This window comes from Rhinolophus ferrumequinum, chromosome 19 (genome assembly GCF_004115265.2).
Source record: "Rhinolophus ferrumequinum isolate MPI-CBG mRhiFer1 chromosome 19, mRhiFer1_v1.p, whole genome shotgun sequence".
Lineage (NCBI taxonomy): Eukaryota > Metazoa > Chordata > Mammalia > Chiroptera > Rhinolophidae > Rhinolophus > Rhinolophus ferrumequinum.
Window position 1 is genome coordinate 30,353,122 of NC_046302.1, and position 14,325 is coordinate 30,367,446.

The 14,325-nt window shown below is 44.4% G+C and overlaps 1 protein-coding gene across 13 annotated transcripts in view; it reads left to right on the top strand.

Annotated features, from left to right (window-relative positions):
- Positions 1–14,325, top strand: part of FHOD3 (formin homology 2 domain containing 3) — a 436,559-nt gene that overhangs the window by 396,604 nt on the left and 25,630 nt on the right. For all 13 annotated transcript variants that reach the window (XM_033087594.1, XM_033087595.1, XM_033087598.1 and 10 more), the window contains 4 exons: positions 3,282–3,464; positions 5,139–5,258; positions 5,958–6,119; positions 10,462–10,652. In XM_033087594.1, the coding sequence (XP_032943485.1) occupies positions 3,282–3,464; positions 5,139–5,258; positions 5,958–6,119; positions 10,462–10,652 (656 nt within the window). The remainder of the gene's footprint in view (positions 1–3,281; positions 3,465–5,138; positions 5,259–5,957; positions 6,120–10,461; positions 10,653–14,325) is intronic.

A 14,325-nucleotide genomic window follows, 5' to 3' on the forward strand; every position in this document is an offset into this window, starting at 1 on the left:
AGAAATAAGATGGATTTTTTTTCTGTGTATGAAGGTTAACTTATATCATGCAACATTATTGAACTCACTGTTTTATAAACTTTTTGTAGATTCCTCACAATTTTCTATGCAGATAATTATGCCATCTGTGATTGGAACAGTTTAAATTTTTCCTTTCCAATCTGTATTTTAAAAAAAATTTTTATATACCCTGTCTTGTTTCCAATCTTAGAGAGAAAGCACTCAGTCTGTCACCACTAAACATGACGATGGGAGCTGTAGATTGTTTTTATAAATATCATTTATCAAATGTGGGAAATTCCTTCTACTGCTGGGTTGCTGAGAGTATTTTTTTGTTGTTGTTATGAATGGATATGGAATTGTATCCAAAAAATTTTGCATCAATTAAAATAACTGAATTTTCTAGTTCAGACTTAATCAGATAGATTAATTGCATTGATTGATTTTTGCATATTGAATTAACTTTGTGATTATTATTTTTATTATATTGCTATGTAAAATATAACAATATGTTTATCTATCTTAATATATTGACATTGATTTATATTTTAAAATATTTTGTTAAGGATTTTTGCGTCTAGATTTATCAGGAATATTGATTGGTCTATAGCTTTCTTGTACGATCCTTGTTTAGTTTTTTATATCAGGGTAACTCTGATTTCATATCAAGAATCAAAAACTATCCCTCCCCTGTTTGGGATCAGGCCGCAGGTTCTGACCTGTGTACCGTGGTCCCAGCTCGGTTTTCAAAGACTAGTTCAGGTCTCCACGTCTTTGATGTGCTGTTTAAAGTCAGTTTCACATACGAACAGCTCCGGGATGAGCCCAGAAATTCTTAAACAACTTTATACACTTGTTTTGCCAGGCTCTTCATTTTCTTCATTCACTATGAGCTGCCCAGTACTTTCCAGTTCACTGGAACGTTCCTTTTTGGTCTTCCAGCTGAAAGCTGGCAAAGTTACCTCATATCGTCGTCTATTTTCTGTGACTCTGCCCATATCTGGGACCAAGCTGAGGGGAGACAGAGAAAAAAGAAAAGCAGAAGAGGTTTTCCCCGCCTTGTTGGGACCACAGCATCACTGATTGGAGAGGAGGGTTCCCTCCCTCAAAGTTTTAGGTGCCTCCTAGCCCCTGTGACCGCCCCTGTCACTGCTAGGGTTCCCTTTTCCATGTCCCAAGGCAGGATCAGAGGGTTCCACTAGAGCTCTGTCTGTCATTTCAGACTGCCTTGAGCCCATGCTGGGGAACGCCAGAGGAAATACAGTCAACTCATTATCTGTCCAGCTGAACTTCCCATTCTGGTCTTTTCCCCCAATCCACTGGCCACTATTTATTTTTTTCATCTTCAAATTGCTGTTCCATGCATGCTGTCCAGGGTGTAGAGTTGCATTTAGTGGGACAGACAGGGTGGAGTGTACCTACTCCATCTTACCCAGAACCAGAACTCCTTCCCAGGTACTTGCTATTATAGAGCCGTAACCAAGGCCACTTAGGATGAATGAATTAACGCATTACAAAATAGTATCGTATAAAGTATGTTTCTTTGGTTTGATACTACATGAGGAAAAATAAGAGAAAAATAATGATAGCATACCTGAATACTGTATGTGATGTGTCATATAATGGGCATTTTTACCTTCTTTTAAAATGTAATCACTAAGGAACTTGAATCTGTGAGAATCATAATCCTTCTGATGTCATTTAGCCTCTTCTGCCTTCCACTATTAACTTTTAACCAAAAACAAATACAAGCAAAAAGATATACTTTATGCATCTGTAGGTAGGTATTGCTCTTTATAAATACCATCATCGTTTTTTCTCAATCAGACTTGAGTTTGATATTATTTAAAGTGTTTTCATTTCTATATAAAATTTAAAATGTAGTTAAAATATTTAAAACAATTAAAATTACAAGGTGTGATCAAACAAAATGAATGTTTAAACAAAAAAAATTATTACAGTAGAAGACACGTTGCCATTAATCCCCCTAAAAATACTCCTGCTTGCTTCAAACACACTTATCCCATCGTTCATGCCAATTCCTGAAGCAGTTCTGGAATCCTCTTTTGTGAGTGTCTTTAGTTGCGCTGTCATGGCTGCCTTGATGTTCTGAATCATTTTGACTTTGGGGAAGAGCCAGAAGTCTCACGATGCCAGATCTGGTGAATAAGGTGGATGAGGACACATCGTAATGTTTTTATTTGACAGAAACTGCAGTATACCAGAAGCAATGTGTGACACAAGAGTGTTGTCATGATGGGGATGATTTACAGCACACTTTAAAACACACCTTTCTCAACCATAGCTCACACCCGACTGACTGCACTGAACAAGTTGAAACTTGTCACACACTGTTACTAGGGTTTGACGCGCCGCTTCCCATATTGAAGATCCCTGCCTTTCCGTTGGACGGCACTCTCGGCAGCAGCATTCAGCTTATTTTGTGATCACAACGCTTGTCACACATCGCTGCTGGCACGGTAATTTCTGTCAAATAAAAATCCTCATCCACCTTGTTCACCAATCTGGCACCATGTGACTTCTGGCTCTTCCCCAAAGTCAAAATAATTAAGGACACTTGAAGCAGCCATGACAGCACAACTAAAGACATTCACAAAGGAGGATTTCCAGAACTGCTTCAGAAAGTGGCAAGAATGATGGGACAAGTGTGTTCAAAGCAAAGGGAGAGGGTGTATTTTGAGGGCGATTAATGGCAATGTGTCTTTTGCTGTAATAATATTTTAAATTAAAACACTGTTTTTTTATCATACCTCATATCATATATGTTCCATGTACAAGTCAATCTGAGTTCTTTGAAAATGATTCATTTTTGTAAGCTTTAAAATGAATCCACGGGAAGTACTAGAAAGCATATATTTTTGACAAGTTTTACTCTGTTTTCTAGGGAACTAGGAGCTGTTCGCTACTATCCTCCTCTTTCACCTTTCTCTCACCTCCATTCCCATTTCTTGCCTAGAGTGTCATTTATGTACAAGATCCAGAAAATTTGGGGCAAGTTGCTTATGAAACAGATTAAAGGAGAGGGGGAGGGAGGGAAGTTTAAACCAAATGAATGTAAGTTTTGATGCTACTAGGACTTTTTTTTTCTAAGTGTATTTGATTTATAACAATGCAACGCCTGTATATGACACGAGCCCTGACAACAGAATTATCTTTACTACCTGGTTAGAAAACTGCAGTATGAATTTGGAAACACCAAAGGGGTGGGATAGGTTCCATCATTAAGAGAGAACGTACACTGTATCATCCCATCTTTCCAGAAAATTCTAACCATGATTCCCACCGAAGAAGAGAAGCAGAAAATCCAGGAAGCTCAGCTGGCCAACCCGGAGGTGCCTCTGGGCAGTGCAGAGCAGTTTCTTCTTACTCTTTCCTCCATCAGTGAACTCTCGGCGCGGCTCCACCTCTGGGCATTCAAAATGGACTATGAAACTACAGAAAAGGTAAGCACTTAGGAAGAGAGGCAGCCAATCCTGCATCCTCGGTGTTGAGAAAGTCAGATTTTTATTGGTGAAGGTGGTGCAGCATCGTTCCTGAGAAAGGGTTTGAGTAGATTATGCTGAGATTGTATCTATGCTAAGGGGTCAGCAACCTGCCAGTGAGGGGTTATTCTGACGTGTCTGCCTGGCACCAGCCTCAGACACTGGATGGTAGGTACCAGATGACTGGTTTTAAAAAAAAAATCTATTAAACTTTTTTCTGACTCTTTATGCTTATTGTAGAAAATTTGGAAAATACAGAAACACAATATGGAAAAGTGATCTGTAACCCATCCACTTGATAGCAATCATCTAAACTGCCATTGGCTATGACAATTAGCAAGTCATTTGGTAGGTCCCTTTGAGAGCGTATCTCAGAAGAAAGATTGCAAGAGGTTGAGAATAGAAGGAAAGGGACCTTGACAGTGAAGACATGGGGAGACTCATCTTGAGTAGAAAGCAGAAGAAGCAGGCATCCTCTCTGGCCTGGAGCAATGGAAGTATTTTTGCTGGCTGAGCAGAAAGAACCAGTGGAGAGGAAAAGGGACAGGTGGACGGTGAGGTGGAGGTGAGCCTAATTGAGAAGAAGGGCCCAGAGGCAACAGAATCAAAGCACAGGTGGAGAGGCTGCATAGTTTTCCTCTTTCTTCAAAGGAGGGAGCAGTCCTATAATGAGGGCCGGATAGGTAGCGGTGGGTTTCAGGGGCTTCAGGAGGAAACTGTTGTTATTTGAATTCATTTGAGAATCAAGCAGGGCTGAAGAAACCTAGCACTACTTAGGACACTTGGCATGACTTGGTCACAAAACAGCATGTCTAGGTGACTTTATCTAACAAAGTGGGGTAACATCATGGAGAAAATAGTTTTTGGGTCAGTGTTGGTTGGGGATAGGCAGGGCATAAGTTAGGCTGAAGAGAGTGAAGCTGAACCTTCTATATGTGGGTTACAGGCTAGGGGAGAGGCTCAGTAAGAACGTGGGAGTCGGGGGTGGGGGTCACCCCATGACAGTAGAGAGGGACTGAGGCCGTGAAGCTACAGGGAAGGCTACAAGTCTGAGAGAGTGTGAGTTATGAAGGCGGTGGGAGTAAAGAGGATGGTAGCCTTCTAGAAAGTAACCCAGGCAAAGAGGTGACTAGCCAGAGTGCCTAGAGGGGAAGTTAGGAGACTTGAGTGGTCCAGGGACAGTTAGGCCAGAGTTGCCAGTGTCATCTGCCTGGTAGGAGAAAGGCAAAGAAGGCTAGGGTCCAGATTCTGAAGGAACGTGTGAAGGAGGAGTGTCCAAGAAGTCAGCGATGGTGAGAAGAGAGCAGGAGAGGTGCTGTGACCTAACGGTCCTGCTTGTGCTTGAAACATGGGCAGGAACAGAGGGAAGAGCATTTGTCACCTCAGCACAAGCTCCTGTTAGTCGCAGGTACTGACGTGGCCTCCACGGGGGAGATTTGGGGGGCTAGACTTTCTTCCACTACCTTTGGCACTTTTCCATAACAAGGAGCATGTGCCCATCAAGTCACGTGGGATTGACTTACAGTGAGGAGAACTCCAAGGCACGGTTATTACCTTGTACAAAAATTAACAAGAACAAAGGAAAAAGCCAAAATGTACGTTCTTTATCATCTTCCAACTTGTTTTAATTGAAAGGAAGTGGCAGAACCACTTTTGGACCTGAAGGAAGGAATAGACCAATTGGAGAACAATAAAACCTTGGGCTTCATCCTGTCTACTCTCTTAGCCATTGGGAACTTTCTAAATGGAACTAATGTAAGTCTTCTGCGTCCCTTATGCTCATCCCTCCCTTGTCCTTCCTTTCACGTGCCAGGAGGTCGTACCTCAACTTTTGTATTTTCTTGCTAAAAATCTAGAAGGAATTTTGTTCTTAAATTATTAGGGACTACTTATTTGAACCTGTATCTTACTATACATAAGAAAACTTAGAAAAATAAACACTATTCCTTAGAAGCTTGGCTACTCTCAAAATTGACATTAGAGATATTTTATTCTATGCTGGTTTTTTTTTTGTTTTATTTTGTCTGATATGTGTAAGTACAAATAGTTGTTTTTATCACTCAAATATTTGTACTTATACACATTATAAACAAACTTAAAACAAAACGAAACAAAACAAAAAGGCCTATCTTTGGCCGATAAGTAGAATAGCAGTCAGCCAATGGGAGAAACAAGTTTTAGAGACCCAGCATCACAGCACCTGGATTTAGGGATAGCGTCCTGGGACAGCCCGTGGCTGATGGCCTTGGTGGGAAAGGGCTGGAGGCTCCTTTCATTCTCAGTATGGCTGGTCCCTGTGTGATCAGCTAAGAATGATGGAGCGTGTGGCCTGAGAAGCTTCGGGTCTATATATTGGGCTCCTCCAACAGGGCATCGAGTCGAATCATTTGTGCCTTTCTAAGAGCCTGGATAAAACTTGTTCTTCCTGCCTTTTATTTAATGTTCACCTAACAGGCCAAAGCATTTGAGTTAAGCTACCTCGAGAAGGTTCCAGAAGTCAAAGACACCGTGCACAAGCAGTCGCTTCTCCACCACGTGTGCACCATGGTGGTGGAAAACTTCCCAGATAGCTCGGATCTGTACTCAGAGATCGGGGCTGTCACCAGGTCAGCCAAGGTATGTGTGTGGACATGGAGTTGCGGGATGTGCCTTTCTCTCAGATGTTGGGTCTTGTCAGTCATCTCTGAGGAGCACAAGCTCTATTAAGTAAAATGCCAAGTGCTGCTTGCCTCCCCTGCTCTGGAGTTTGTGAATATGACTTGTCTCCTGCCTTAAGATCATTTTCCCATCTCTGATTCTCTGTCAGATTCTTTCCTATTGAGGTATGAGAGGCAAGCCTGCCATCCCAGGACTAACCCTCACGTCCATTGTGGAGCAGTGTTACTCACCAGGCTGGATTCTCCAGAGCACTAAAACTCCCCAGCATGTTTTAGGTGGCCAAAAATGTCAAAAAGCTGCAATCTGACCCCTCCTAAGACTTCCAGAAGACCTTCCAGTAAGATGTTGAGCCAGGAAACAGAGTGCATGCCTGGCCCCCTGCTTCCCACACATTGACCACCCTGTGATCTTACACAGAGGGAACCGTTTTATGGGTCTGTAACCAGTATTAGGCCCTCAGCGGCAAGCTCTTAAATTTTGTCCAGAGTTAACTTCATGAACTTGTGGTTTATTAGAAAAGAGACGGTTGGAATAACTGGACATCCAGCTGCCCTCACTGCAGGAGTATCACTGAGGCTGAATAACCCCGGAGGAATCCCAAACACAGCAGAACTGGGAGATATGAGGGTCTTGGAAGCGAGAGGAAACTTGTGGGCTAAATAGGGGCTAAACTTGGGGCTAAATAGGGCACAGGACCCAGGCCAGTGTGGTGGGAACTCCTGGAAACAAAACCTGCACTAAGGAGCTGAAAGCAGAATGTCCTTTAGTTCTGGGACACATTGGAATCTAGTATGAGAAGAGGAGGCAGTGATGGACAGAAGGGGGAGGAACGGGGAAGGGGCTTTGCTAAGGTCCCCCATAGAGCGCGCGCTCTCTCTCTCTTTCTCTCTCTCTCTCTCTCTCTCTGCCTTCTCCCACAGAACTGGCTTGGGGGAAACGGGGGGTTGGGACCCTGCCTTAGGAGCGATAGGCTGGCAGCTGCCAGGTACATGGAGCAAGGGCCCTGAGCCAGCCTGACGATGGACCTGCCTTAGACAGTCGGAGGCATGGCTAACGATTTCCCCAGCTCAGGGGGCTTACAAAGAGCTTCTTAGAAAACAGACTCCTCTATTTCACAGGCACCCTTACCATGTTTACTCTGTGCTAGGCACTGTTCTGAAATATTACTTCAGTATCCTAACCAAGACAAAAAGCCCCTTTGATTGTTCCAACAGGGGGTCCTCCTGTTGCTGCTCTGACACCCTCTGTGAGCACCTTCACAGAAGACAGTTTGTTAAGAATAAGTCGATTTGAGACAAAGTCTGCCTGGCCACCTAGATTCATCGTGGTCCTATTTCTAGAACCACCCGGAACAAGTCGGTTCTCTTTTTACGTGTGGTCCTTTGTTCTTTCCCAGAGCCTTCCCCTAGGTGGGGACTGCTTGTAACAAGAGTAATACTGGCCTTGGAATCCTGACACCAGGCTAGTCCCCAGTGACTGCCAGGGCACCGCTCAGTGTCAGGTCTTTCCCAAAGGATGTTTAAGTTATTCTTAACTAATAACTAAATAACTTGTCCTTGCCTGAAGATTGGCTACACAAACCAAAACCGCCGATAGCTTCTACCCGTAGACGTTGGCAATTACTAAAGGTGACAGTTGACCCAGATCCCTGTGACTTGCAACAAGAGGTCAAGGGAGCACCTACCACCGCTTGTCAGATTTTACTTCCAAAGACTTCTGGGGCGTTGAGGGATCCTTCTGTGTAGACAGGTACAAAATAAGCTTCAGGAAACCCCAGCCCTGCCTGCATTTATTCCATCCCCTGGTCTGTTACACTTTGGGCCTCACTCCTGCAGCTCACCATCTGCAGGATATCTGTGTCCTTGAATTGTCCCAGACTGACTCAGTCAGACTTGACTGTACTTCGTAGTACAGCTTGTGTGTCTTCCTACACATAGTGGCCCATTTGGAGCTGTCCTTCGGAGAGGACTTCCTGGCAAGGGCTTCCTTTTCACCACAGAAGTCCAGGCCAGCTCTCGCTCTGGGGTATAATGTTTCAGGGGCAAACCTAACCTTAAGTCATGATGATTGAGAACTTAGAACTCTGGAGCCAGAGAGATTTGGGTTCAAATTCCAGTTCTTCCCCTTACCAGCTGTGTGGCCTCTCACAAGTTGCTTAACCTCTCTATGCATCAGTTTCTCCCCTATGAAGTGGAGCTAGTAACAGAATCTGAGGTCATGAAGTAATTGTGAAGACTCACATCTTGTGCGCCAGCTATGTCAGCCCAGGCGGGCAGCCAGCTGAGGTAGCTTTCCAGCCCTCCTCAAAAGACGCTACATTAAATTCAACCCTCCAACTGCTTTTCATCAAAAGGCTTCACTGCCTGGCTTCTATTGGCAGTGAGGTTGCTTTCTTCTGCCACCACCTTAAGGGCTCACAGTGGACTCTCGTCCCCGAAAAACCATCTCTCACATTTGTGTCTGCTGCCTGCTCTGCCCATTGCAGCGCTGGGCAAGCTACACCTGGTTAGACAGCACAGAGCTTACTGTGTATATCTGAGCTGAACTGAAGTTACTTTATTGTGGATCAAGGGGGCTGCCAGACACAAATGAGGACAGATCCAGAGATTTATGTTTAGATTTATTACAATTGGCTTCAAACCTCCTAAGCCTCCTAGATGTTACTTGTCAATCCTAGGTCGTCTGGATCCTTTTCTACACTTAGTTCTTTGAACTGTTCAGTCCTTCTTCTTTTCTAAATCTGCATATCTTTTCCTTTCAGCTGAATGCCGGGTGTTTTCCTCAGCTCTACCATATCGTAGGAAAGTGAAGCCTTTCTAATCTAAACCCAGAATTTGATTTCAGGAGATCATTTCTTTCAAAGTCCCACGTACCCCTTGCTTACCTGAATCCCAGGGCTCTGCCTAAACTTGCCTTCTGTTTTGGCTCTTCGGCACCCAAGAATCCCAAGGGCATGTGGTATCTTGCCTGGCCCCCAGGACATCTCTGTGTTCAGCACAACTTTATCCTTTCTGGGGACAGATTGTCTCCCAGAATCCACCTTTGTTGACTTGGTCTCCTCTGTTGTCTTTGGGAGGGTGGGGCCGGAGGTCTGAGGCCACCCCAGCAAATCCCCTTGGGCACTCACATCGGGGCCCTGCTCTCATGACTAGTCATTGACATCTAAGCAATGGCTGCCCTTCATGCATCTTCTTTCTCCTGACTTTGTGTGCCTGGCTCTCATCCTTCCCCACCTCTCTCCCTCTGCATCTACCTCTCAGTCCCTTTCCTTCAGCTCACCTGATTATCTGTTTCTTCCGTCCTGCCTTCTCAATTTCTTTTCCCCTATCCCACATTTCTCTCCATTAAATATCCTCAAGTGCATTTTTCATGACTTACTCTCTAACTCACATGATTTCTCCTCTAGAAGTTCTATAAAGGTATTACTTTAGAACACTTCATCTCAGGACACTTCAGTCAATCCAGACTGTTCCCACTTCCTTGAAGAGCACAGTAAGTGCTCTGTTGCATCTGTTCCTTGCACACGTGATTTGCATCTGCTGGCAAGACTACATGCTTACACAGAACACACACACACACACACACAGACACACAGGGCTGGTGGGTTCTGTACATGCTCAGTGTTTGGTGATCACCTGTCTGTACAATGAATAGTCTCATTCAGCATTTGTCTTTGTGTTCTTTCCCTCTTATGGGAACTGGCATATACCAGTTTCTCCATGAGTATTGGTTAACTGAGTAAATGGGGCGGGGGGTAAGTAAAATAATTTGTCACGAAAGAAGCTGGCTGCCCCTTAGCAGGCTGAGGGGATGCCATTAGCCTGCTAATGCCCCTACTAGGCTGCCCCAGCCTGTGAGGGCCATCCGTGCATGACTATGGTGCATTCCTCTAACCTTAAATGAAATATCATCTCTGAAGAACCAGAGAGCTCTGAAAAATTTTATGAGACATCTGCTCAGTTCATCTTGTACTAGGGTTCCTTGATATCATGTTTTAATTTACAGTTTCCAACGAGTTTCCTAAGATTTCTTTCCAAATATGGCAAAAAAAAAAAAGGAAAAAAAAAAGATGACACTTGCATTGGGTTCATTTAGAGAACAGTTTTATCACTAAATAATTTGATGTCAAGATAATGACAGATACACATGTGGACAATTTTTAGACCATAAATATGTTTGTATTCCAAGATGTAAATTTGGTTTTGATGTTTATTTCTTCCCGGAGGCAGTTTGGTTTCCTGGTTCAGGTTTGGGTCCGGTTGTTTCAGCACGTTTGCAGGGTTCTCTCTCTGATTTTCAGGTTGACTTTGATCAACTTCAGGATAATTTATGTCAGATGGAGAGAAGATGCAAAGCTTCATGGGATCACCTCAAGGCAATTGCAAAACATGAAATGAAACCAGTTTTGAAACAACGAATGTCAGAGTTCCTAAAAGACTGTGCAGAGCGAATTATAATTTTAAAGATTGTCCATAGAAGAATAATTAACAGGTAAGTGGATTGAGGAATGTATGGAAACACCAGTGATATGGCATGTTGAAAATATTCTGCAAACCAAGACCTGGAGGTTGAATTTACAAAAATTGTACTGTAAATGTTTGGTACATTGCAAGTGCACCTTTGCTGCACGTGTTTGCTCATGGGTACTTAATTTTCTTACACACACACACACACGCACACACATACACACACAGCAATAATATAATGCGATTGAATCTTGAGGTCGGAAAGAATCTCAGAAATGTTATTCAAAAATCCTCCTCTAATCAGGAATCTCTGACAAATTGACCCCTGCATTTCTGTATCTGTTTGAACAGTTCTTTCTACGTTTCTGTAGGGCAGTTTGACTTGTTAGAAAAGTTCTTTTTTTATATGATCCACAGTATGCCCTCCAAGACCTTCCACTCATTGATTCTCCAATGGCTGCTCTGTGCTGAGACCTGCCTGGATGAGACTTGGGTCCCACCATGGGTGCCATCCTCTGGACCAGCCTCCCTCAGAGTCACAGGATCCAAGAGGACCCTGGGAGACACAGCAGTGATGTGTCAGGCCTTGCTTGCCTACAAAGAGGCTGGCTGGCGTCTAGGATGGTCCAGGGCAATCTCACTTATCAATGGAAGCAACACCAGGGCTAGAGCCTGAGGCTTCCAACGTCCCAGGCCAGGGCATTTCCTTCCATGCACCCGCACTTTCTTTTCCTTTGCTTCGTCACAGAACGTGGTTGTAGGTCCCTCACCTGGCTTCCAGGGTCTGCGTGCTCTGTCCTGGGCCTTATACCTTGGGGAGCAAATGTGTAGCTCTGCAGACCAGGCTGTGGTCTCCTTGGAGCTCTGATGGCAGGCAGGCCTCTGAAACAGGCCTCCCTGCAGTTCTGGTAAGGGAGGCTTCCCTCGGGGCCAGCTAAACCACAGGCCTTTCATGGGGGTCTACTCCTCAAGCACACTCCCCGGCTTGTGCTTGAGCACTTCATTATTTTTTTAGTAGGTGTGTGGTATTTTCATTTATCCTGTACTTTTCAGATTTTTAAATTATTTTTTTCTCTCTTTCCTCCCTCCTTTCCCCTTCTTGTTTCCTTTCTTCGCCTTCCATGAAGCCATACAGAACGTTGTTTTTTTTTAATTACAGTGGACATACAGTGTTACATTAGTTTCAGGTTTCTCACGTGATGATTAGATATTTATATACCTTACAGAGTGATCACCCATTAGGTCTGGTACCCATCTGATACCCTGTGACTATTTTTTTAAAACCTAACTATCTTGTCTGCAGGTGAGCCCTCTCCCAGCTGTGTCATTAGCTGCTTTGGTAACCATACTTCCTGGGTCTTGATCCAGACTGTTCGGGGGTGGGATGGGGTGGGGTGGCAGTAGTCTTTAAATGTTAGGAACAGAATCTTCCCTCCAGGTTGACAACTATCCATTACCCCGTTCTTTTGGAATTTAGTTGTTCAACTCTAAACCCGCCTCACTGCACTCCATCTAGACCTCACAGGCGCCCTCCGGGTGGGAGGATCTCATCAGAGATTTTGTCAGATTTCTCACTGAAATCAAAGTACGTTTTATGCTTTTAACATGGTTATAAACAGGAGGCAGGGAATGTCAACTGCTTTGGCCCTCCATGCTTTGTATGATACAAGCGATTTCTCACTTACGAGTACTCAAATAAACAAATAGTTTCCATTTGGAATGTCAGGAAATTGGAGCTATTTTATGAAAGTTATAAAGCTGTTATGCCTGGTCACATTAATCATTTTGTCCCAGACAGATAAAAACTCAATGATACATCTATGTCTAAAGCTATGTATGTGTATGTGTATGTATGTGTGTATGTGTGTATATATATGTGATATATATATATGATTTGCGTATATATGTATATATATGTATATATATATATATATATATATATATATATATGACATAATGCATATAGTGTTTGCTCTGATTGTCCTGTTCTCCCTGATAAGCTGGTCACCCAGATGACACATTCCCTTTGGACATTTGGAAACTGAGACCCAGAAAGCAGTAGCTCCCTAATTTAGGGCCAGACCCTGGGTACAGGTGGAATCATCCTGGGCGTGCAGATCAGCTTAAATATAAGATTTCCGATCAGACGGTTGAAAGCTACACCTTGATCTCTCTTCCTCACAGGCGACTATAAGAGTTATATTTTTATCTGTGTAATTAGGAATTCATGTAATGGCACTTTTTTAGAGAAACAGTTGTTACGCAGATGCTGCTTTGAGGCTCTCCGAGTATAAAGATGCCTGTGTCCTGGGGATTAACTCAAACCTCCACAGGTAGCAAATCTGCAGATTTATTCTCATGGCACTCAGATGTGTAGAGAAAATGACTTTTCTTTATTTCACTATTTGCTGCATCTCCTTAATGACCTACTGCCTGGCCGGGTAGCAGTTGGCTAATCTAGCCAATCATGTAAACAGCTAAACAGTCAGTCTCCTGAATGTCTGGTCTCCAAGAATTCCACTCCTCCCTGCTACTCCTCTCAGAACTGGCTTCAAGGAACAACAGTGATGTCTGTACCTCACTGGTGAGGAAAGCGACAGGTTCTCAGATGGATGAGGCCATCTGGAACCTCACTACTCTCCCACATGGAAAGGCCAGGACTGGTTCCACCCAACCTCTGCTGGTACCTCCTGCTTGATTGGCAGCTGAAGGGACAAGCCATCAGGTCTTCCCCTGTGCTCCACCCATCTGCCTAGACCCTGTAGCTCTCCATACAGCGCCCTCCATGTTCCCCAGAGCCACTTGCACATCGCATAGGATCTCACAGGAGCTGGCGAGTCCAGCCAGGCCTTCTTGCTTCCTATCCTCACTGGCCTGCGCTTTGCACTGTGCCAGGAATGCTCCATTTTGACCTGGAACCACTCCGTCCTCCTGATGGGGGACAAGTCCCTCTTACCCTCAGCATGCACTTAGGCTCTCAGCAGACCTCTACCCGCTCCAGCGCCTCCTTGGGGGGAAGAGATAAGGACACACATCTTTACTGTCTTCAGTCACAGAGCTCAAGGGCAGGTGTTCCACCTCCCTTTCTTGTCTGATGGGGTTACTCCAGTGGGTCCCCTCTTGATAAAGGAGCAGATAAAAGGACGGAGACAGTGCTTTTTAGGCAAAAACCTGGCTTTGAAAACTGTGGCCTGGCTAAGAAAATCTTGTTCTGGATGTCGGAATCTGCATATTAACCCTTCCTTTTGCGTCACTGCCCTAGCAGCCTAATCCCACGCTGTGGATGTGCTGACCCACGTATTCCCACAGATTCATGAGGCTGCAGTTACACTGTGGCAGGCACTGGAGAGAGGGAACCAGGTGAGAGGTGGGAGGAAGGCCGTCCTGGGAGGCACAGAGAACGACAGCATTTGGGGGGAGAGTCAGGCAGACGTCAAGTGAACTCCCAGCACCCCAAAATCCCAGCACCCCAAAATCCACACCTCCCCTTTCTCGGCCAGACACCCCACTCAGTGACTCACATGAGGAAAAGGGCAGATGATAGAACAGATGAAAAACATTTGGCTTGTGCCGCAGGATACTGATGAGGGGAACAAGGACTCCATAACCATAAGACCTCCACGTCACGTGTTCTGAAAGTGACAAACTCAGCTAACAAAAATCCTTTAAATGTTTCACTCCCTAAAAGCCATACCTCC